Below are 25509 nucleotides of genomic sequence, written 5' to 3'. Positions count from 1 at the left end.
ACTGATAAACCCAGACGGTGTTGTGGGGGTGGTACGCACAGAGAAGGCATGGGAGCTCCATATAACCCCCTCATAGCTCACCCTATGCTTCTCTCCCATTTGGCTGTTCCTGAGTTATATCCTTTATAATAAATTGACAAATTTAAGTAAAGGGTCTTCATAAGTTCTGTGAGTTGCTCTAGCAAATGATCCAACCTGAGGAGAGGGTTGTGGAAACCTCTGATTTGTAGCCAACTCAGACAGAAGTTGTGGATAACCTGAGGACCCACCACTATCGATTGGCATCTGAAGTTCGGGGAAATCCTGTGGGCCTGAGCCCTTAACCTGTGGGGGTCTGCACTAACTCCAGGGAATTAATGTCATAATTGAGTTAAATTGTAGAATACCCAGTTGGTGTCCAGATGGTTGGAGAATTGGTTGTTGGTGAGGGAAAAAACAAAACAAAACCCATACATCTGATGTCATCAGAGGTGGAGTGTTGAAAGGAGTAGTAGAGTACAGAAAAAAACAAACAAAACAGGGGCCGGGCGCGGTGGCTCACGCCTGTAATGCCAGCACTTTGGGAGGCCGAGGTGGGCAGATCACGAAGTCAGAAGATCAAGATCATCCTGGCTAACAAGGTGAAACCCCGTGTCTCCTAAAAATACAAAAAAAATTAGCTGGGCTTGGTGGCGGGCGCCTGTAGTCCCGGCTTCTCAGGAGGCTGAGGAAGGAGAATGGCGTGAACCCAGGAGGCGTAGGTTGCAGTGAGCTGAGATCGCGCCACTGCACTCCAGCCTGGGCGACAGAGCGAGACTCTGTCTCCAAAAAAAAAAAAACAGTGTCTGTCTTTCCTCATGCACTGTAAACTCTAAGTGTTAGCTATTATTGTTTTAAATATATTTATTTTTGCTGGAATTCTTACAAAATCCACTTAGAACTTGATATTCTAGAAATATGTCTCTTTTATGTTTTTGTGATTTTTGTTTTGGAGGCTTTTGGTGGTGGTGGTTTTATTTGTTTTTGGGTTTTTTTTTGATCGCCCAAGCCAGAGTGTAGTGGCAGGATCTTGGCTCACTGCAATCTCTGCCTCCCGGTCTCAAGGGATGCTCCTGCATGGTCTCTTTTTAATAAAGTTAGTCTAATCTGTGCTTGAGGGAAACAATAAAAAAGATGTGTCCACCTGTGAGGCAGAATTTTAAATGGAAAACTACCCCTGAGTTTAGGCTTAGTGGGACCCAAAAAATGAGTGAGGATGGGTACATGGGGTAGAAAGAAATTTGGGGATAAAATTCAGGACCACCTATAGAGATGGTCCTTCTCACTTAGAGACTACCCTCTGGAACTCTTCTCAAACCTTGGAGGGTTTTTTTTGTTTTCTTTTTTTTTTTTTTTTGAGACGGAGTCTCGCTCTGTCACCCAGGCTGGAGTGCTATGGCGCGATCTCGGCTCACTGCAAGCTCCGCCTCCCGGGTTCACGCCATTCTCCTGCCTCAGCCTCTCCGAGTTGCTGGGACTACAGGCGCCCGCCACCACGCCCGGCTAATTTTTTGTGTTTTTAGTAGAGACGGGGTTTCACCGTGTTAGCCAGGATGGTCTCGATCTCCTGACCTCGTGATCCGCCCGCCTCGGCCTCCCAAAGTGCTGGGATTATAAGTGTGAGCCACCGCGCCCGGCCTACCTTGGAGGGTTTTGTGTAATATTTCATTTAGTCAGCTCACTTCTTGGCAAGAGATCAGGGTTGAGAGACGAAGGCGATGTAGGTAAAAAAAGCAGCTCACACACTTGGTTTTGTTTTAGCGTTACCTACCTGTGCTGCCCCCTCTTCCCATGCTTGCTTACTTCCTTCAGGAGTCATTTTAACTCCAACCTCCTTGTGACCAAACTGGCTCAAAGCACTCCATAGTGGAGGTGAAAGGCAATCATGCTGATTTGTTATACCCAATTTGAGACAGTTTTCTGTTGTACATAAAAGCAAAAAAGAAATTTTCCATAAACTTAAAAAAAATGTTAGAACAATCACACCCACTCATGGGTTCTGAAAAGTATAATAATGGAGTCAGGCTAGTACAAAGGCGTAAGAGCAGAGTCTGAGTGAAAGTGATCAATCTAGTTTCACTTTGGAAACTGGATAGAAACTAGCAACGGAAGTCAGACTCTATGAGGTAATTTTTGCAATAGTTGTTGGCCTTATAATTAATAAGAGATAAGATAATTTTAACCTAAAGGTCATTTAAAGCTTACAACAACTAGAGATAATTTTATTATAAGTTTTAAAAACTAACTTTATTGAACTTCAATTCAGACACAATAAACTTCACTTGGTGTACAATTCAATGCGTTCTGACAATTGCATATGCCTGTATAATCTCGACAATCAAGAGATATATTTTCATCCCTAGGGTTTTCTTGTGTCCCTTTGTATTCAATTTCTCCTTCCACTTCCAGCCCCAGGCAATCACTGATCTGCTGTCACTCTAGAGAAACCTGAATTTTTTTCCTCATACAATTTAAAAAATTGAGATACAATTCACATACTATAAAATTCAATCCCCGTTCACTGCAACCTCCATCTCCCAGGTTCAAGCGACTGTTGTGCCTCAGCCTCCCGAGTAGCAGAGACTATAGGCACATGCCACCAGCCTGGCTAATTTTTCTGTATTTTGAGTAGACATATGGTTTCGTCATGTTGCCCAGGCTGGTCTCAAACTCCTGGGCTCAAGCGATCCACTTGCCTTGGCCTCCCAAAGTACTGGGATTACAGGCATGAGCCACCACACAGGGCCAAGGTTCATTCATTTTATAACATATATCAACAGTGATTTCTTTTTATGAGTGAATAATATTCCATTGTATGGATATACCATATTTTATTTATTCATCAACTGAAAGACGTGGGTTGTTTCCACTTTTTCACTATTTTGAATATGCTGCTATGAACATTTGTGTGTGTATTTTTACATGGACAAATGTTTTCAGTTTTCTAGGATATATATCTAGAAGTGGAATTGCTAGGTCACAGGATCTATGTTTAACTTTTTGAAAAGCTGCCAAACTGTAGTTTTTAAACTTTTCATTCTGAGATAATTATAGATTCACATAGTAAGAAATAATACAAAGAGCTCATGTATCCTTTACTCAGTTCCCTCCAATGATAACATCTTGCAAAACTACAGTACGATATTACAACCAGAATACTGGCACTGTTAGTCAACATACACATTTCCATCACCCTAAGGATCCCTCACGTTGACCTTTTATAGCCACATCTACTTTCAGCCCCACACCATCCATGGGACCTGACAATATGAAGAACCAATCTGTGCTTCATATCCACAATTTTGTCATTTCAAGAATGTTATATAAATAGAATCATACAATATGTAACATTTTAGGATTGGCTTTTTTCACTCAGAGTAATTCTCAAGAGTCATTCAGGGTGTTTTATTTCTAAAAATTTTAAAGTTTGCCCCTTTTTAAAAGTTGCTGAGCAGTATCCCACAGCCTGAATTAATTAATTAATTATGAGACGGAGTCTCTGTCACCCAGGCTGGAGTGCAGGGGCACAATCTCGGCTCACTGCAACCTCTGCCTCCTGGGTTCAAGCAATTCTCCTGCCTCAGCCTCCCAAGTAGCTGGGACTATGTGTGCCTGCTACCACACCTGGCCAATTTTTGTATTTTAGTATAGATAGGGTTTTACCATGTTGGCCAGGCTGGTCTCCAACTCCTGACCCCAAGTGATCCGCCCACCTTGACCTCACAAAGGGCTGGGATTACATGCATGAGCCACCACGCCCAACCTCAAATGAATTTTTGTGTATGGTACAAGGTAAGAGTCAATGTTCTCTCTCTCTCTCCGTTTTTTTTTGTTTTTTTTTTTTAAAGACGGAGTCTTGCTCTGTCGCCCAGGCTGGAGTGCATTGGCGCAATCTTGGTTCACTGCAATCTCCGCCTCCCAGGTTCAGGCGATTCTCCTGCCTCAGCCTCCTGAGTAGCTGGGATTACAGGCGTACGCCACCACGCCCAGCTATTTTTTGTATTTTTAGTAGAGACGGGGTTTCACCATGTTGGCCAGGATGGTCTCGATCTCCTGACTTCGTGACCCACCCACTTCGGCCTCCCAAAGTGTTGGGATTACAGGCGTGAGCCACTGCATCCAGCCCTCTCTTAATTTAACATACAGATAGCCAGTTCTTTCCTGGTTTGTAAGTTTTTATTTAAACCAGAGTTAGAAAAATAATTAAAATAATACTACCTCTAAACACTCAAAACCACTGCCATGACACAATCCAGCCATTTCAGTAGAACAGAAAATCCCCACGCCTTCCCCTCAGCTCAGAGGGCACAGGACTGAGCAGCAAGCTCCACCAGTTTGTAGAAGGAGTTCAACTTCCAGACAGCAAGGAAATGCCTTTCTCTGAAGTTATTACATGAGTTCACACTGAAGGGAAAGAAGAAAGTGAGCCTCATCATTTTCCCAAGATGCTGTGAGATGTGTTGGATTTACTCTCACTCATAATTGTGCAGGATGGTTGTTTTGTTTTGTTTTGAGGCAGGGTCTCACTCTGTCACCCAGGCTGGAGTGCAGTGGTGTTGTCTCAACTCAATGCAACCTCCGCCTCCAGGGTTCCAGCAATTCTCCTGCCTCAGCCTCCCGAGTAGCTAGAATCACAGGTGTGCACCACCATGCCTGGCTAATTTTTGTATTTTTAGTAGAGACGGGGTTTCACCATGTTGGCCAGGCTAGACTCCAACTCTTGACCTCAAGTGATCCTCCCTCCTCAACCTCCCAAAGTGCTGGGATTACAGACGTGAGCCACTGTGCCCAGCCACAGGTATGTTCAGGATGGTTTCAACCAACATCAATAGAACCAACTAAGAATAGACGGCCTTCAGCAACACAGAGGGGTAGCACAGGAGTTCCAAAGACCAGTAGTTTGAAAATCAGGTCACAGGGAGTCCACGCTATATGATCTTGCATTAAGTCACTTAACATTCTTAGCCCCCCCGTTTGTTCACCTGTAAAACCAAGGTTTGTTATCAGGTCATGTCTAAGATCCTTCCCAGTTAAACATTCTAGAATGCCAAAAATAAGCCTATTTGTTCTTTCTTTGAAAAATCAGGCTAGGCACGGTGGCTCACACCTGTAATCCCAGCACTTTGGGAGGCCAAGGCGGGCGGATCACGAGGTCAGGAGATTGAGACCATCCTGGCTAACACGGTGAAACCCTGTCTCCACTAAAAATACAAACAATTAGCCGGGCGTGTGGCGGGCGCCTGTAGTCCCAGCTACTTGGGAGGCTGAGGCAGGAGAACGGTGTGAACCAGGGAGGCAGAGCTTGCAGTGATCTGAGATCACGCCACTGCACTCCAGCCTGGACGACAGAGCGAGAATCTGTGTCAAAAAAAAAAAAAGAAAAAAAAGAAAAGAGAAAAATCAAGAAAAATGGCAAAAAAACAAAGTTGTCAAATTGTGAACGTTTATCTAACACAGATAACTACATTAGGAGCAGGTTTTCTTCTTTCCTGTTTTACCTTATTCTTCCATACTAATTAGACATCATATAAATCCCACATATAAATCCAACACATCTCATAGCATCTTGGGAAATAAAAATAAAATATCTTTTGGAACTGAACTTCTCAACTTTAATATGCATGTGACAATCTTTTTTTTTGAGATAGGGTCTCACTTTGTGGCCCAGCTAGAATACACTGGTGCAAACACGGTTCACTGCAGCCTTGACCTCCCAAGCTCAAGTGAGCCTCCCACTTCAGCCCCCTAAGTATCTGAGACTAGAGGTGTGCATCACCATGCCTGGCTAATTTTTGCATTTTTTGTAGAGATGAGGTTTCACCATGTTGCCTAGGCTGGTCTCAAATTCTGACATCAAGCAATCTGCCCACCCTGGCCTCCCAAAGTGTTGTGATTACAGCTGTGAGCCACTGCACCAGGCAAACAATCTTTTTAAAACACAGATTGTGATTTTGCAGGTCTGAGATGGCGTCTGAGATTCTGCATTCCTAATAGGCTTCCAGGTGATACAAAGGCTGCCGGACCTTGGAACATACTTTGAATAGCAAGGTGTTAGAAGAATACAGACATAGTATCTGTTTGAGTAACCTAATTAATGTTGATACCTAAGTTTTCAGTACTTTACATAACCAAATAAATTAGTCTTATGGCACTGATTTGAGGAATATAATCTTATTGATTCCCAAGAGAATATACTAAGAGTTCAGAAAATCAAGTTTAATTAATATTTTAATTCCTCAAGATCCTATTTGCAAGGAAAAACAGAAAAATAGAAAATCAGAAAGATACAGCGTCATGAATCGTTAAGGACAATTTTCACACCCTACAGTTAATGAACAAAATATATTACAGAAATGCACTTTCAAATAATTAAAACAGGCTGGGCAACTTAGTGAAAACCTCTCAAAAAAAAAAAATTTTTTTTTAGCTGGGCCTAGTGATATGCACTTGCAGTCCCAGCTACTCAGGAATCTGTGGTGGGAGGACCACCTGAGCCTGGGGAGGTCAAGGCTGCAATGAGCTGTGATTATGCCACTGCACTCCAGCCTGGGCAGCAGAGTGAGACCCTGGCTCAAAAATAAAAGCCACACACAAAAATAATTAAAACATTTTATACTAACACCACCATTTTATGCCTACAAGAAACATAACCAAATTTGTAATTATGTAATTACAAATATGTAATAATTATGTAATTATTCTTACCCAACAAACAAAAAGTTTAGTGTGTTGTTTTCTGACAGAAAACTTCTGAGAGGTTCAGCAAATTCAGAGTAAATGAGTGTACACAGGAAGGAGCTACAGCTCTGCCAAGAACATGGCCTAACACAAACACTGCAAAGATAAATTTCAATAAATCTTACAAAATAGAAACAAAGGCAAAAATGTAAAAGAGATTTATACAAACTCAACTGGTCAGAGGGAACAGTTTAATGAGATGGAGTGCCTCCTTATCATGCACTGGTTGGTCAGTGGAGCACTTTGACTACAGAGGTTCCAAATTAACAGCTCTATCTCCTAATCATTATGCTTCCATCCATCTTCCTCTTTCAACTGTACCTACCTGTGTATGTGCATAAACACAATTTAATATAAGCTTTATTTGTGTGTGTGTGTGTGTGTGTGTGTGTGTATGTATGTTTTTGAGATAGAATTTTGCTCTTGTCACCCAGGCTGGAGTGCAATGTCACAAATCTTGGCTTACTGCAACCTCCACCTCCTAGGTTCAAGCAATTCTCCTGCCTCGGCCTCCTAAGTAGCTGGGATTACAAACATGGGCCACCATGCCCAGCTAATTTTTTTGTATTTTTAGTAGAGATGGGGTTTCGCCATATTGGCCAGGCTGGTCTTGAACTCCTGGCCTCAAGTGATCCGCCCACTCCAGCCTCTCAAAGTACTGGGATTACAGGGGTGAGTCACTGTGCCTGGCCAACATGAGCTTTATTGGAATACAAAAGAAATGTATGCTCATCATAGAAAATAGGAAAGAGACAGGAAAACCCAAAAGATGGAAAAAATATAATGTCCCCTATGAAATCTCACTACTCAGAGACAGTTATTCATATTCTGGTGTATAGCCTCAAAGCCACTTTCCTAGAATTATAGAGATAAGTGGTAAACATTATTCCACATTTTAAAAATTATTTTAAAAAATTTTTTATAAAGATGGAGTCTTGCTATGTTGCCCAGGCTGGTCGTGAACTCCTAGGTTAGACAAGAAGCTGTCGGGGGGAGGTTTGCTTGAGCCCGGGAGACAGAGGTTACAGTGAGCCGAGATCCCACCACTGCACTCCAGCAGGGGGCGACAGAGCAAGACCCTGTCTCAAAAAAAATTATAAAAGTATAAAAAACCAAAACTACAATGTACACTTATGAAAGAACAACAGTAAGAAAGAGAAACTACATTTTAGTATAAATGCATAACATTTTGATTCATATCCATTGAAAATGTTTCAAGGACACCTAGGGGTCCTCAGACCACACTTTGAAAACCAATGCGCTATACTGTAGTGCCTCTTCAGTTAGGGCATGCTATACAAATATTTACAAGGCATGGTCTCAGGAACATACTCAACCTAAAAAATATCTTAATGATTTTGGTAAATCACCTATTCAACAATTATTAAGTGTTTACGACGTATGAAGTATTCTTATACACAAGGCAGAAAATCAAAGAGGAAAAAATCCTCCTTGTGGCACTTACATTCTACGAAGAGACAGCCACAGCCAATAAACCAATGAACTATCTATTATGTCAAATAAGTGGTATGAAGGAAAATAAAAGCAAGGTTTTACAAAATAGGATGGTCGGGGAGTGCCTAACTAAAAAGGTAACTTTTTTGTTTTTGTTTTTGTTGTTTTAAGAGACATGGTCTTGCTCTGTCACCCCAGCTGGAGTGCAGTGGCACTGTCATAGCTCACTGCCACCTCAAATTCTTGGGCTCAACTGATCCTCCCCACTCAGCCTCCTGTGTAGCTGGTACTACAGGCACGTGCCATCATGCCTGGCTAATTTGTTGTTGTTGTTGTTTCACAGAGACAGCATCTCACCATGATGCCCGACTAGCCTTGAACTCCTGGCTTCAAGTGATCCTCCCCACTCGGCCTCCCAAAGCGCTGGGATTATAGGTGTGAGCCACCATAACGGGCCCAAAAGTAACATTTGATCAAAAATCTCAAGGTGATGCGGGAATAAGCCATGAGGCTACTCAGGGAAAAGTGCTCTAAATAGAAGGAATGACAAGTACAAAAGCCCTGGTATGTGAGGTAAGGTGCTCAGGGACAGCAAACAAAGCCAATATGGTTGGGATAAAACAAGCAAGGGAGAGAAGAGAAGCAGATAAAATCAGAGTTACAAAGCAGTTCATGTGGGACTTTGTAGACCAGTATAAGGACTGTGGCTTTTTCAGTGAATGAGAATTACTAGCAGGTTGTGAGTAAGGAGGGATATGACCTGATTAATTTTAAATGGATCGTGTAATCGTGTTTAAACTCAAAAAGCTGAATTAAACACCTGTACCATCTCTTACTGTATGTCCTTAAGCTTTTGAGCCTCAGTTTCCTCTGTAAATTGTGAAGATACAGACACTGCAAAAAGTTGTTGTGAAGATCAAACAATACACATAAGGCTGAGGGGCTTATGAGCAGTGGCTCACACCTGTAATCCCAACACTTTGAGAGGCAGAGGTGGGAGGACTGCTTGAGCTCAGGAGTTTGAGACCAGCTTGGGCAACAGAGCAAGACCTTATTTCCACAAAAAATAAAGAACTTATTGGGGCAGGGGAGGAGAAAAAAAAATATTGGGGTGCAGCGGTACACACCTGTGGTCCAGCTACTCGGGAGACAGAGATGGGAGGATTGCTTGAGCCAGGAAGGTTGAGTCTGCAGTGAACCATGATCGCACTACTGCACTCTACCCTAGGTGACAGAGCAAGACCTTGTTTCAAAAATACACACACATGCCGGGCGCGGTGGCTCACGCTTGTAATCCCAGCACTTTGGGAGGCCGAGGCGGGCGGATCACGAGGTCAGGAGATCGAGACCACGGTGAAACCCCGTCTCTACTAAAAATACAAAAAATTAGCCGGGCGTGGTGGCGGGTGCCTGTAGTCCCAGCTACTCGGAGAGGCTGAGGCAGGAGAATGGCGTGAACCTGGGAGGCGGAGCTTGCAGTGAGCCGAGATCGCACCACTGCACTCCAGCCTGGGTGACAGAGCGAGACTCCGTCTCAAAAAAAAAAAAAAAAAAAAAAAAAAAACAAAAATACACACACACACACACACTAAAATACTTTTAAATTATGACAGACTATAAAAATTTCACTACTGAGTTTGTTTGCACTATGTAGTTGTCACATATTCCTCTTTTCTAGGCCCTCTATACTCACCCTACTGTCACCATCAGCCATTTATGCAACTTTGCCATGAGATTAATGCCCCAGACCTCTGATACCATGAGCTCAGCCTGATACTGCCCTTTAGCTTGACAAGTGCAAGGCAAAGAAAGTGGAGGTTTTTTTGTCATTGATGGCAGAGTGGTTTTTTAGCATTATTTTCCTTGTTGTTATAAAGAAAATCTTTTTAAAAAGTAATGCATGTGGGCCAGGCGCAGTGGCTCACGTCTGTAATCCCAGCACTTTGGGAGGCCGAGGTGGGCAGATCATGAAGTCAGGAGATCGAGACTATCCTGACTAACACGGTGAAACCCCGTCTCTACTAAAAATACAAAAAAAATTAGCCGGGCATGGTGGCGGGCACCTGTAGTCCCAGCTACCTGGGAGGCTGAGGCAGAAGAATGGCGTGAACCCAAGAGGCGGAGCTTGCAGTGAGCCGAGATCGCACCACTGCACTCCAGCCTGAGCAACAGAGCAAGACTCCATCTTTAAAAAAAAAAAAAAAAAAAAAAAATGCATGTGGTAATCATAAAAGTGAGGTTCCAAAAAAACAAGACTTTATGAGTCTCATCTTTATTTAATTTGGCACTGTTTTAATAAAGCTAAAACTATAGTTCTTGGTCTTGACAGCTTGCCTCATCCAAAAAGAAACAAAAAGGAGGAAAAAAAAGATGCAGACTGACAAATTAATTCAAATTTCTTTGATCCGCGTCCTAACTCTAAGCGGACTTCAGATAAATCAATGAGTCACAGAAGGGGCAGGAAGATGTAAGCCAGAATACTGATGACAACAGCTGTCTGTCTACCTACCTGACTTCTGAGATCATCATTAAAGTATGAGATCACCAAGACCAGGGAATACAGAGTAAGGTAAGATGGAGGTCCACTGGAGAATTATGAGGCCTCTCGCATTCTGACTCCACTTCCCAGCGGGTGGAAGGTGAATACCCAGGCACTGGTTTTTATCTCCACCTCCTAAGATGTGAGTCATTCTGAGCAGTGACAGAATCCTGCAGTGGAAAAGCCCAAAGAAAACCAAGATCTTTGGGAAAAATTATAAACAATCTCATATATTAGAGGCCTCTGATGGTTTCTTTGAAATGGGTAAATTTCCTCATCTTAAAGTGGAGGGCAAGAATTTTCTACCTAAGGTTTCTCTCAAACTCTAAAATCCCTTAAATATAAAACAAAGTGGCCAGGCGCCATGGCTCACACCTGTAATCCCAGCACTTTTGGAGGCAGAGGCAGGCGGATCACCTGAGGTCAGGAATTCGAGACCAGCCTGACCAACATGGAGAAACCCCATCTCTACTAAAAATACAAAATCAGCCGGGCATGGTGGTGCATGCCTGTAATCCCAGCTACTCAGGAGGCTGAAGCAAGAGAATCGCTTGAACCCGGGGTGTGGAGGTTGTGGTGAGCCGAGATCGTGCCATTGCACTCCAGACTGGGCAACAAAGAGTGAAACTCCGCTTCAAAAAAAAAAAAAAAAAAAAAAAAAAGTATGTTCTTTTAAAGGCCACATTAATATTTAGAGCAAGCTTGTCCATCCTGCAGCCTAGGATGGCTTGAATGTGGCCCAACACAAATTTGTAAACTTTCTTAAAACATTATGAGATTTTTTTTTTGCAATTTTTTAAAAGCTCATCAGCTATCGTTAGTGTTAATGTATTCCAAGACAATTCTTCTTCTTCCATTGTAGCCCTTGCCAAAAGATTTAGAGCATTAAGAGATCCAAAAAGTAGGTATTGCTAGTGCAATCTGGAGTTTTTCATCAGTTCTGCAGATCTCTGAGTGATGTGAACCCAAATGGGGCACCTTCCTTCAAGAGTTAACATACTATCAAAAAGGGCAAAACTTATTTGTCCACAATCTGCCCTATGATACTTCCTTTTAACCTCATTTTTATTAATTGCCACTCCCCTCTTGACCCATACTATTCTAAAACATACAATGCAGAGACAAATTGTAATGATTAGGGAAATAGAAGTTAAAAAAATGCAGGAATTTTAAGTACACAGATATCAAGGAAGGAGAGACTAAATGGACTGAAGAAATATTTTATTTTTATTTTTTTGAGATGGAATCTTGCTGTGTCACCCTGGCTGGAGTGCAGTGGTGTGATCTCGGCTCACTGCAACCTCCACCTTCCGGGTTCAAGAGATTCCCCTGCCTCAGCTTCCCAAGTAGCTGGAATTACAGGCACCCACCACCACGCCCGGCTAACTTTTGTATTTTTAGTAGAGATGGGGTTTCACCATGTTGGCAAGGCTGGTCTCGAACTCCTGACCTCAAGTGATTTGCCCACTTCAGCTTCCCAAAGTGCTGAAGAAATATTTTTAGTAATAAAACAAATATTTTCAAATAGATAACATTTATGTGGTACAAAACGAAAAAGATATTAAAGTACACAGTTTAAAATTAAAGCATTTTCTGAAGGATAAATCAAACAGAACACTTAGAAAACGAGTGCATAGGTTGTGCTGTATTTCTTAGGCTGGTTAGTAGGTGTGCATTAATCAAATCTTATAATACTTTATATATTCTTTGGCATTTATGAAGTACTCTAATAATAATAACAAAAAGTCTCTTCTACCCCAGTCCCCCAGTTCTCTATTCCCCTTTATTGAGGCAGCCACTGTTACCAGCTTCTGTGGTCCTTCCAGAGACATCCTGTGCATGGACAAATGTGTGGGTGTGCATACATACATGCACAAGACACAGAGAGAAAAAACAAAGTGATTCCCTAACTATGCTTCATTAAGATGAGGTTTATGTCATGGGACCAAAGCATACCTAAGGAACTGTCTCAATCGTTTTCTCTACAAGTGAATTCTGTCCTGCTGTTGTTATAACTAAGAGGACTGCACTGGATGGATACACCTTAGGGCGTGTCTAGTCAAAGCCTTACACATCAGCTGTCAAGAGCCAAGTCCTAGCATTTCTCCATTCTAAAACAACCAGAGTCAGTACCATGCCCCAATATTCCCTAAGACTTAGCTTCAGAAATTCCATAATGTCCATCTTATTTGTTTTGTTGTTGTTGCTTTTGTTTTTCTTTTGAGGCAGGGTCTCGCTCTGTCGCCCAGGCTGGAGTGCAGTGGCACAATCTCAGCTCACTGCAGCCTCTGCCTCCCAGGTTCAAGCAATTCTCCTACCTCAGCCCCCCAAGTAGCTGGGACTACAGACATGCACCACCACACCTGGCTAATTTCTGTATTTTTAGTAGAGATGGGGTTTCACCATGTTGGCCAGGCTTGTCTTGAACTCCTGACCTCAAATGATCCACCTGCCTCGGCTTCCTAAAGTGCTGGGATTACAGGCATGCGCCACTGCGCCCAGCCCCATAATGTCCATCTTAGATCATTAATTATCTAAACAAAATGATTCAGATATGTTTCCATAGTAGTGAGAAAAGCTCTAACTGTGGTTTGATTAGAACACTTAGATTCAGCAATAAACATCACAGACAGACATGGCATACTGCACACTCTGAGATGCAGAAGAATTCCAACTTTGAAAGCTATTTTTCAACAACATCTGCTTTGGACAAGGATTGGCTAAAATACAGGATGGTGGGTAGAAGATTCATTTCTTAATATAAGAACAGATCTCAAAATACTTCGATAAAATCTTGATTTAAAAGTTTATACTTATCAGGGAAAGTATGACAATCCAAATTTCATCACTCTCATTCATTCAAAAATACTTACTAAGTACCATGTGCCAGTATCAGAAGCCAATATATAGATTAATATATTGCCCTTGATAAGCTAATAATCTAATTAGGAAGACAAATACATCTGGCTGGTTCCAAAGGACCAGTAAGAGACCACCAGCAGTGAGGAGGATGAAAGTTTAATTTTATTTTTTGAGACAGAATCTTGCTCTGTCGCCCTGGTTGGAGTAGAATGGCACGATCATAGCTTGTTACAGCCTTGACCTCCTGGACTCAGCCGATCCTCCCACCTCAGCCTCCCAAGTAGCTCTGACTACAGGTGGGCACCACCATGACTGGCTATTTTTTTTTAAATTTTTTGTAGAGTTGGGGTCTTGAACTCTTGAGCTTAAGCAATCCTCTTGCCTCAGCCTCCTGAAGTGTTGGGATTACAGGTGTGAGCCACCATGCCAGGCCTGAAAGTTTGCATATAACATACATGAACATGTCTCACCAAAACCCCAAAGCTCCAAATATTCAAATGAAAATTGTTCATAAATATAAAACATACCCTGGAACTTTGCTATCATATTCAATATCCTGAAGTTTTATTTAAGGTAAAACTTTCCATCCTGAATTCTATCAACAAGGTTTAGTTACTTTAAAACTCTCATTAGGCCGGGCGCGGTGGCTCACGCTTGTAATCCCAGCACTTTGGGAGGCCGAGGTGGGCGGATCACGAGGTCAGGAGATTGAGACCACGGTGAAACCCCGTCTCTACTAAAAATACAAAAAATGAGCCGGGCGTGGTGGCAGGCGCCTGTAGTCCCAGCTACTTGGAGAGGCTGAGGCAGGAGAATGGCGTGAACCCGGGAGGCGGAGCTTGCAGTGAGCCGAGATCGCGCCACTGCACTCCAGCCTGGGCGACAGAGCGAGACTCCGTCTCAAAAAAAAAAAAAAAAAACTCTCATTAAATAGCAGTCTCACCTATAAAGCATATATTCATATAGGTTAAAATATTCTATCGCTAGAAAATCTATGGCTCATATGTTTATCTACTGATAAATTCCAAAAGTCTTGACTTTTCAGAGAATGGCTTTTAGTTCACTGAGGCTTCATAACAGATGCTTTTTCATTTCCTATCATAAAGAAAGACAGTATTTTACTATATAGCTGTCATACTACTGTTACAATCCAGCTAATGGCTACAGCAATTTTACAAAACCAACACATTGTTAATGTTTTTGATCATATAGGAGACAGGTACTGGAGATATCAGTTTGCTATTACTCCTTTCTATATCCAGAGTCTCTCCACTTTTACGAACATAAACAAAAGAAAGAAGTCCACATACATGCTATGGCAGACCTTTCATTCTACCTGCATCCAACACTCTTGTCAATTTCATTTCACCTACTATCATCCTTTGAAAGTTTTATGAAGTAGCTGGTCCAACAGATGGGTGGCTAGCCCTGCCCAACACATGCCGAAGGAAAAACAGCTCTTAGCAGGCAAGACAAGAAAATATTAAGTATGTCCCCTTCCCTCTTAAGGCTGAGAACACTGAGACTACCTGAGAAGAAAGCAAACAATCTTTTAACCTTTATAAAGAAAAGTTACTGGACTGAGATGATCTGTAAGTAACAAGATGATTTTAAAAAGAGAGAGAGTTCAAATGCTAAAATCTACCCCTCAAGATAAAATAGGCACTTGCCCACACATAGCAGAGAACTGGAATAGACAGGAAAAATAAATAAATCCAAATTAGTTTAACTGGAAGCTTTTACATCAAAGACAGACAGCAAACATTCAGATAAGCACACTATCCTGTTTAGAACACAAAGCTCAATTGATCTGTAGGAGGAAAAGGAAAGGCAACCTGAAACACATAGCCTATATGCATAAAAAATGACTCATTATGGTCATATTAGTAAAACCAGAAAGAACAAAATGGTAGTGGTATCTGTCTTCTTTGCCCCTTCTCTGATCATAAGCTTTATTAACTAGATAGCATCTGATCCTGTCTTCAACTGATGTATATCTGTGTCTTTCAACATACTACCTAAAATGCTCCCCAAGGACAACCGTGAGACCAGTTCTGCCAGAGACAGTATCTGCCAGAACCAAGAAGTCTTATTTTCCTTTGAGTGAAAGCCAGTGGATGGGGAAGAGGTCCCCAAATGCCACTTCTCTGAATCTTTTAAGATATGCTCTGAAACAAGAAAACACTACAGATTACATTTTAGGAGAGATCTAAAAATAGCAAAAGAACATTCCCTATTTTTAGATATCTGACTCCAAGTGTAAAAACACTAAAAGTAAAAGAAACGATTGAAAACTAACTATATTTTTAAAAGGGTTTTAAAAACTCTGATTGGAAAACTGTTTTTAGAGATAAAATTTCAAAAATCCTGCCTTATGTTGACTGACTCTGCTCAAACTTACCCATCTCCAAAATTTAGTCCTAATCCTATGTGTTATTAAGGACATTTCCACAGAACCAAAAGATAGTACAGAAAGGTTATACCACAAACGAGAAAAGAACAGCTAAGAAAAAAAATTTAAAGATGCTTTCATAAAAACATAGAGTCTAGACTAGTGATTAAAGACAACAATGTATAAAACAGCAAAGCAATTTAATTGTCTTTCATTTAAAACAGTGCCACAGACAATACAACACTTGATTAAAGACAAACAGTTTTTTTCTCAAATAGGTCTCCTCAACTGAATAGTCTTAAAACCAGTAAGCATCTAATTCAAAGCTGTCAGAATAACTAGAATTTGCAACGAGAGAAAAATTAATAAAAAACTGAAAATGCAGTACATTTCTTCCTCCCCATTTCTGTCCACTCCTAGTACAAATATGACCAATTTTTTTTAAAGAAGCCTATGGCAAATAAGATTTGTAGGAAATTATTAGCAAGTTAGGAAATTAGGATTTATGGGAATTACCTGACTGTACTGCCATCATTAACATCTCAGGCTCCAGTAGAGTCATGACGGATTCTTCCAGAAACAAAAATCCACAAATATAATGAAGAAAGTCAAAGTCACAGGAGAAAAGCTGTCTTGAAAGGCTATGGAAAGCTTTCACAAATTCAATCTGATGCCTTATGCTCAAATCAGACTGTGAGAATATCCCCTTCTCAGTGCAGTCACCAATTTATCCACCCTTCAGGCGAGTCAAGATGACACAGATTTGAATTACTGCCGAGAGGAAACCAAAAAGCTCTCCAGTTAAGACATACTAAAGTGTGGTTAGAAGAGTGAGCAAGCTCCTCCCCTTGCTATTTGTCTCTGGGGGAAGGGAGAGACATGTATAAAGAGACTTTCAGAGAAAAGATCAACTGCTTTTTTCCTCTCTTTGTAAGAACAGAAGATGAGGTTTTGTTCAAAATCCTACTATAAGAGACTGCTGTTAATGCAGTTTAGTGGAACAGATTAAACACAATCCAAACAACTCAAGCTCATGAAAGAAGCAGTCCAATTACTGACCCATTGATGAGAGGTGGGGAAGAAGATTAAACACATATAAACACATATATACAAAATGTAAGCTGCATAAATTTTCTGAAAAAGAATTCCAACGGCTTTTTTTATCTGTGGTATTTATAGATAACAGGCTAAGGAAGTTGAACATTTAACTACAGAAGCTCAACTATTTCTCCACCCCCACTCCAATTAAAATATCTGTTTCAAAAAGTCATCTGAATACATTCCAGAGCTATAATCTGTCTTTCAGATCTGTCAGTCCCCTAAAAGAGCCTCTTACTTGTGCCTATATTAGATATACGGTCTGTGAATAGACAGCATACTGATGTTATTTGATTTTATTTACTTTTTTTGTATGTTTGAGACAGAGTCTCACTCTGTTGCCCAGACTGGAATGCAGCGGTGCAAACATGGCTTACTGCAACCTTGACCTCCCAGGCTCAAGCGCTCCTCCCACCTCAGCCTCCTGAGTAGCTGGTCTCAAACTCCTAGGCTCAAGCAATCTGCCCACCTTAGCCTCACAAAGTGCTGGGATTACAGGCATGAGCCACCACTCCCCACAGCACCTTTCATTAACTGATATTCATAATAATGATATTAAGATTACTTTCAGTCTATCTGATTGACTTTTTAAAAGTTGGAAACTAAGAATCCATGTTTGGTGTGTTTATCTAGAATTCTTCAAACTTTCTGGTTAACTATCAGCCTGTATGTGAAGGCTGGCTGCTGCCAATAGCCCAGCGTATACCTTAATGCTTACATAGTAAACAAATGGTAAATAAAAGCACTAAGAGACCTTAAAGACAGAAATAGTCTCAGAATGACTGAGGGCAATATTTTGTTATTAGTAAAGAGAAGCAATGCAGATTTGGGGTGAGGGAGACTCAGCACAAGAGAGAAAAACTTCCTTCCTTTCTCACTCCAAGAACATCATGTTTAAAAGAAAAGCCAGAAAAGCTCTATATAGAACTGTGGGAATGACTCAACAGGCAATGAGTAGCAGCCAGTGTGGGCTAAATGCTGCTCTGGGAAGGCAGAAGCATCTCACGGGCCCCTTCTGGCAACCAAATTCTCAAACTGACTTACGAAAAACGGGTAAATTTCAACTTTGAGTCTACATGACAGTCTGGTCAAAGGTTAGCAACTAAGGGAAAAGCATCCCTAAAACGTTGAGAAGACTGAGTCATTCCTTGGTCCTTATGTGGGCTGTATAATTTGTTGTGTGAGAGGTTTTTTCTTTTCTTTTTTTTTTTTTGAGACTAGGTCTCACTCTGTCCCCCGTCCCCCAGACTGAGTACAATGGCATGATCTCGGCTCACTGCTGCCTCAACCTCCCAAGCTCAAGTGATCCTCCCACCTCAGCCTCCCAAGTAGCTGGGACTACAGGCACATGCCACCACACCCGGCTAACTTTTGTATTTTTAGTAAAGATGGGGTTTCACCATGTTGCCCAGGCTGGTCTCGAACTCCTAAGCTCAAGTGATCCCCCTGCCTCAGCTACCCAAAGTGTTGGGATTACAGGCTTGAACCACCACACCTGGTCTTTGTTAAATTTACTTTGTCTCTCTAGTAATGAGGGTTTTCAAAGGAAACAAGTTTTCACAGTTCGGTATTTACAGGAAAATAAATACAAACTTTAAGATTCCTGCACAGAAGATGGTAGGAAGGGCAGAGGGCTGGCTGTCTCCCTCCTGCCAAAACTGTTCGCCATATAAGAGAGCATGTAATGCCACAGTGTCAATACTCCAGCACCACAGGAGATATTGAGAGTCATGCGATAGGAATAACAAACATAACATCTCAGTTGATTTGACTTTTTCTTAGCAATTCCACACCCACTATCTCATTGGCACTTTGAGGTAAAAAGAGCTAAAAAAAGAAAAACAATTTTTTAAACAGTAATCTTTAAAAAATAAAACAAGAAGCAATGTAATCTTTCCCAATTGCTAAGATTCTGCATTTACTCTTAAGAGTATTAGCACAGCAACATTCATTGTGAAAACAGACTTTAAAACAAATTTCACAATTCTAAAAGTCTGAACCCCTGTGAAAGCTTCAGTTCCATTATTTTTTGTGCAAATTAGTAACACTTCATAGAAAAAGAACTAAAGTAAACTTTAACAAGGGCTCTGCACAAATGAAGATGACTTCAAGTTAATAGCACCAAGGAAATGAGAGATAATGATCTTAATTTCCAATAGAACAAAAGCTTTGCTTCTAATCCTAACAAGCTAATCAACACAAATTTGATATGATCTACAGTCTATATTAATTCACTCTAAAGGGACATTATACTGCAGGATACATAGCCTTTTTTTTTTTTTTTTTTTTTTTGAGACAAAAGTCTCACTCTGCCACTCAGGCTGGAACACAGTGGCACAATCTCCGCTCGCTGCAACCTCCGCCTCCCAGGTTCAAGTGATTCTTATACCTCAGCCTCCCAAGTAGCTGGGATTACAGTCACCCACCACCACACCTGGCTAATTTTTATATATATTTTTAGTTGAGATGGGGTTTCACCATGTTGGCCCAGGCTGGTCTTGAACTCCTTGCCTCAAGTGATCCACCAGACTTGGCCTCCCAACATGTTGGGAATCCAGGCATAAGTCACTGCACCCAGCCTAGTTTTAAATTGTTTAACAGTTTTGGTGGTTATTAACAATTTTTTTTTGAGACAGAATCTTGCTCAGGCTGGAGTGCAGTGGCACAATCTCAGCTCACTGCAACCTCCGCCTCCTGGGTTCAAGCGATTCTCTTGCCTTAGCCTCCCAAGTAGCTGGACTACAGGCACCCACCACCATGCCCGGCTAAATTTGTATTTTTTTGTTTGAGACAAGTCTTTCTCTGTAGCCAGGCTGGAGTGCAGTGGTACGATCTCAGCTCACTGCAACCTCTGCCTCCCGGGTTCAAGCGATTCTCCTGCCTCAGCCTCCCAAGTAACTGGGATTACAGGCACACAACACCACGCCTGGCTAATTTCTGTATTTTTAATAGAGACGGGGTTTCACCATGTTGGCCAGGATGGTCTCGATCTCTTGACCTCATGATCCGCCTGCCTTGGCCTCCCAAAGTGCCGGGATTACAGGCACGAGCCACCACGCCCGGCCGACAACAACTATTTTCGTAACGTAACTATAATATTTTCACACTTAAATTTTATAAACTCCTTAATATCAGTTAAACAATCAGTGTTCAAATTTTCACAGTTATCTCTATTTTTTTTTGTTTTCCAGACACGGTCTCACTCTGTTGCCCAGACTGCAGTGCAGTGGAGTGGTCTCGGCTCACTGCAGCCTCGACCTGCCAGGCTCAAACGATCCGCCCCCATCTCAGCCTCCCAAGCAGCTGGGACTGCAGGTACAGGCCACCATACTCAGCTAATATTTAAAATTTCTGTAGAGATGGGGGGTGTCATCATGTTGCCCAGGCTGCTCTTGAAATCCTGGGCTCAGGCAATCCTCCCGCCTCAGCCTCCCAAAGTGGCAGGATTACAGATGTGAGCCACCGCACCCAGCCCAGGTTAAAGTTTTTGACAGAAGTATTTCACAGGTGGTAGTGTGTACTTGAGCATTGTGCTCCTTCTCTTCGGCCTTGTTTCTACTAAAAACCATCCTTGTTACCAACTGATTGTTATTTCTCTTTGAAAATTCAATTTAAGGTGCTGCCTTCTCCATAAAGCCTTCTCTGATCCCTGGCACTCTCCCTACCTGTCTCACAGCCTCCATGGATATGCTAACTACCCCTCCTTTAGGCTCCCCCAGCACCTGCGCCTACCTCCATTATTGTTCTTTACCGCGTGGCTTAATTCTAGCCAGGTGGCACAGTGACTCACACCTGTAATTCCAGCACTTTGAGAGGCTGAGGTGGGTGGATCAGGGGTTCGAGTCTAGCCTGACCAACATGGTGAAACCCCATCCCTACTATAAATACAAAAATTAGCCAGCCATGGTGGCACATGCCTGTAATCCAAGCTACTTGGGAGGCTGAGGCAGAATTGCTTGAATGCGTGAGGTTAAGGTTGCAGTGAGCTGAGACGGTACCACTGCACTCCAGCCTGGGTGACAGAGTAAGACTCTGTCTCAAAAAAAAAAAAAAAAAAAAAAACATACAAACAAAAAATTCCTCTGCATTCTCAAATCTTGCTCGGTGTCTGGCATATATGACAGCATTCATAAATGTGTGCCAAGTGGAATGAAAAGCCCTTATTTATCACAGAAACTCAAATGTATAAGAAAAGTTCATAACAAAAAAAATAATTACCCAGAAAGGGCAGGTGCTCTGCTAAAATTTTCATTAAAACACATACTGAAGGTGTTATTACTTAGAAAACTACATAAAGTATTGAAGTATGGAGTTAACATAAACAAAGACATTCACAATAATACCCTCAGGAATATTAAGTCTTAATGAGAATGAAAATGCTGAAATTATAGGGAATGAATAAGAGAAATCAGAAAGACAGAGAACCTTGGCTCACCTACAGGATAATTAACCATAGAAAGCTGTCAATTTCACTAATATCAATTTCCATAATAAAATGTAATTTAGACATGTATACACAAAAGCAACAAATGTATTTTTATGAACTCTGGGGGATTTCAGAGCACAGAAACGTAATCCAGTTCCTGTGCCCATTTCTGATTTGAGTTCTCACAAGTGTGTGCGTGAGTTTATTGAGGCTCAGCTCTACAAAAAATCTAGTCATCGTACCCAACTGTCATGGGCTCCAACCAGTTAAGACTTTCCCCTAGACACCTCGTATTGGGCACCACTCAAAAGATAACATAACCCAGCATGCAGGCAAGTTGCTACAGGTCCTGAGGTAGCTTCCATTTCCTGTGACCACAACCTACTGCTGATGAAGTACTGAGTCAAGACCTGCAAACCTGGGAGGATCACACATTACCACAGGTATGTTATTCCTTAGACCCAAGATAGATGATGGCTGTGTGTGTGTGTGTGTGTGTGTGTGTGTGTGTGTGTGTGTGTATATATATATATATATATTTTTTTTTTTTTTTCTTTTTGAGACAGAGTCTTGCTCTGTTGCCCAGGCTGGAGTGCAGTGGCGGTCTCGGCTCACTGTAATCTCCTCCTCCCAGGTTCAAGCGATTCTCCTGCCTCAACCTCCCAAGTAGCTGGGATTACAGCCTCCTGCCACCACGCCCGGCTAAATTTTTGTATTTTTAGTAGAGACAGGGTTTCACCATGTTGGCCAGGATGGTCTCGAACTCCTGACCTCATAATCAGCCTGCCTCGGCCTCCCAAAGAGCTGGGATTACAGGCGTGACCCACCGCGCCCAGCCTAGGTGATGGCTATATTTTAAGCTCACTTTTTAAAGATTTTTATTTATTTATTTTAAGACAGGGTCTCACTCTGTTGCCCAGGCTGCAGTGCAGTGGCACGATCATGGCTCATTCATACTTTATGTCTGAAATAAAGTACGCATTTCACATCACTTCCTCTCAAACTCCCTCCACTAATATACTGGTACTCTTCCAGTTCCTTTGTGACAATTTTCCCCAATAACCTCTGCCTCCTCCTCCTCCTCCTGATTTCTCCTCCCACTCCCTACCCCTGTCTTCACACATGCTATTACTTCTTTCATTTGTCAAACCACTACTTATGCTTTGGATCTCTGCTTAAACGTCTCTTCCTCAAAGAAGCCTTCCCTACATTAAAACCCTCACTATTAGATCTGTTATTCTGTTATAATATCTTGTGTCTTTGTTTTTTTATTTTTTTTATTTTTTATTTATTTTTTATTTTTGAGAAGGAGTCTCGCTCTGTCGCCCAGGCTGGAGTGCAGTGGCGCAATCTCGGCTCACTGCAAGCTCCGCCTCCCAGGTTCACGCTATTCCCCTGCCTCAGCCTCTCCGAGTAGCTGGGACTACAGGTGCCCACCACCACGCCCGGCTAATTTTTTGTATTTTTAGTAGAGACGGGGTTTCACCGTGGTCTCGATCTCCTGACCTCGTGATTCGCCCGCCTCGGCCTCCCAAAGTGCTGGGATTACAAGCGTGAGCCACAGCGCCCGGCGTCTTTGTTTTTTTAAAAAGCAATTACTAAAGCTTGTAACTATGAATTAGCTCATCTAACTCTTTGTTGAGTCTTTTTCTTTCATGGAACTATAGAAGTTCCATGACAATAAGAACTTTATCTGTCTTGTTCATTACTCTCTCTCCAATACTTAGCACACAGTGCTAAGTGCTAAGATCTTAATAATCACAGAATAGTTTTTCCAACATTAAAATGGTCAAATTATTTAAGCCAATATTTCCACTTCTAAGGAAATAATCTGAAATGCAAAAAACATTTTAAAAGATTTATCCAAATATTAATGTAAGTGTGAAAAACAGAAAATGATTCAATTGTCCAGCTAAGGAGAAAGCAAATAAATGATGGCACAGAACAGAATGTTATGTACCCCGTTAAAAAAGGCTACTTATAAAAATATTTCAGTAATATGAAAAAAGCAGGACACAGAATTGGGTCTGTAGTATTAGCTCAGTTATTTTAAAAACATACATTTGCAAGAACACTAGAGGAATATAAACCATATGCTAACAGTGATTTTCTCTGGGAGATGAGATCCATTAGAATTTGAGCTTTTGTTTTTGTTTTGTTTTGTGTTGGAGCAGGAACTCTATCTGGTATCTATTCTCCAGGGGCCCAGCATAACACGTGATGAATAAGTAAGAATGAGAAATTGATTATCTCTAAGTACTGGAATGAAGTAGGTTATGAAATTCTCTAAGTCACATTATAAACAGAATCATTTAATCAATTGACATGCCTAAGATTGGAGGATTTTCAACTGGGCGACCTAATCTAGAAAATCCTTGAAAACCAGGCTTTCTGAGGAATATAATTAACAAATCTCTTTCCTTTCCCCAAGAAATACCGTAATTTGGATCAGAAACTGCCCACTCAAAATTTTTACTTCTCCCAGCAATTAATTAGAACCTCTTGTGCAACATTGTGGCATGAAAGGATATAGTTCGTACCCTTACAGAAAAAAATACATGATCTGTCCTTTATTCCACAGGCTGCACATGTGAAAACAAATGGGTACTTCTTAAATCTTACATAAAGGAGGAGAAAAACCACTGTGAAAGAGGAAAGGCCCTTTTCACTCCCATTTTCCTGCTTACTTTCCTTTACATAGCTCTTCCAATCCTATCCAGCACCTCAGATTACAGACACACACACAACTGCACCTTTACATCTCTCAGAACAATATTTGAGATCAGCAACATTTAGAAAATAAAATTTTTGTAAAAGGTAACATTTACAATCGCATTAAAACACACAAAGTGTCTAAAAACAAATCTAACTAAAGATGTGTAAGATCATCACAGAGAAAAATTTTAAAAACCCATTGGGAGACCTTACAAAAGATCTAAATAAATGGGGAAAACACATATTTACAGTATAATATTCTAAAAATATCAGTTCTTCCTAAATTGGTTCATAGATGCAATGCAATTCCAATCAAAATCCCAGAGTAATTTCATATGGAAATGCAAAGGACCAAGAACAGACAAGAATGAAACTCCTGAACAAGAACAAGGTGGGAAGACTTACTTCTCCCATACAACAGGACTTATTACAGTTATCATAATTAAAACTGTGAGGGCAGGAATACACAAATAGCCCAATGGAACCAAATAGCAAGCTCAGAAACATACCCACATAGCTAAGTCCTTGATATATGAAAAAGGTAGCTCTGTTGATTAGTGAGGAAAGAAGAGTATTTTCAATAAACGGGAATCCACTTGAAAAAAACATTAACTTGTGTCTTACCTTATTCCCATATGAAAAATTATTTCCAGAAACACAAGGCAGAAAACTCACAAACTATAAAAGACTCATATAAATTACATTAAATTTAGAAATTATTTTTGTGTTTTGTTTGTTTTGAGATGGGGTCTTGCTCTGTCACCCAGGTTACAGTAGAGTGGCATGATTATAGTTCATTGTAACCTTGAATTCCTGGGCTCAAGCGATCCTTCTGCCTCAGCCTCCTGAGTAGGTGGGACTACAGGCATGAACCACCGTGCCCGGCTCATTTTTTTGAGAGAGGGGGTCTTGCTATGTTGCCTAGGTTGGTCTTGAACTCTTGGCCTCAAGCCATCCTCCCGCCTTGGCCTCCCAAAGCACTGGGATTATAGGCATGAGACACTACGCCCAGCTAAATTTAGAGATTCTTAATCAAAAGACAGGATAAAGAGAAAGAAAAAGACAAACCCCAAAGTGGGGAAAGATGTCTGCAATACACTTAAGCAACAACAAACTAGTAGTATTCCGGATATTTAAAGAACTCTTATTAAAGAAAAAACCAATACAATAGAAAGAGTAGGCGAAAGACTTAACTTGCCACTTCACAAAAGAGGAAATACAGGCCAGGGCCAGCATGGGCTACATAGCAAGACTCTGTCTATACAA

The 25509-nt window shown here is 41.3% G+C and overlaps 1 protein-coding gene across 6 annotated transcripts in view; it reads right to left on the bottom strand.

Moving 5' to 3' along the window:
* Positions 1–25509, bottom strand: part of MRTFA (myocardin related transcription factor A) — a 232145-nt gene that overhangs the window by 112851 nt on the left and 93785 nt on the right. Inside the window, exon 1 of one of the 6 annotated variants that reach the window (XM_055252756.2) lies at positions 16521–16824. The exons of 4 other annotated variants lie outside the window; for them this stretch is intronic. In XM_055252756.2, the coding sequence (XP_055108731.1) occupies positions 16521–16566 (46 nt within the window). In that variant the 5' untranslated portion in view covers positions 16567–16824. Of the gene's footprint in view, positions 1–16520; positions 16825–25509 lie in introns of those variants that run through there. One more of the 6 variants, XM_063622898.1, reaches the window with a different exon arrangement.

The sequence above is a fragment of the Symphalangus syndactylus genome, chromosome 18 (genome assembly GCF_028878055.3).
Source record: "Symphalangus syndactylus isolate Jambi chromosome 18, NHGRI_mSymSyn1-v2.1_pri, whole genome shotgun sequence".
Taxonomy (NCBI): Eukaryota; Metazoa; Chordata; class Mammalia; order Primates; family Hylobatidae; genus Symphalangus; species Symphalangus syndactylus.
This window is presented reverse-complemented; position numbering and strand designations above follow the sequence as displayed.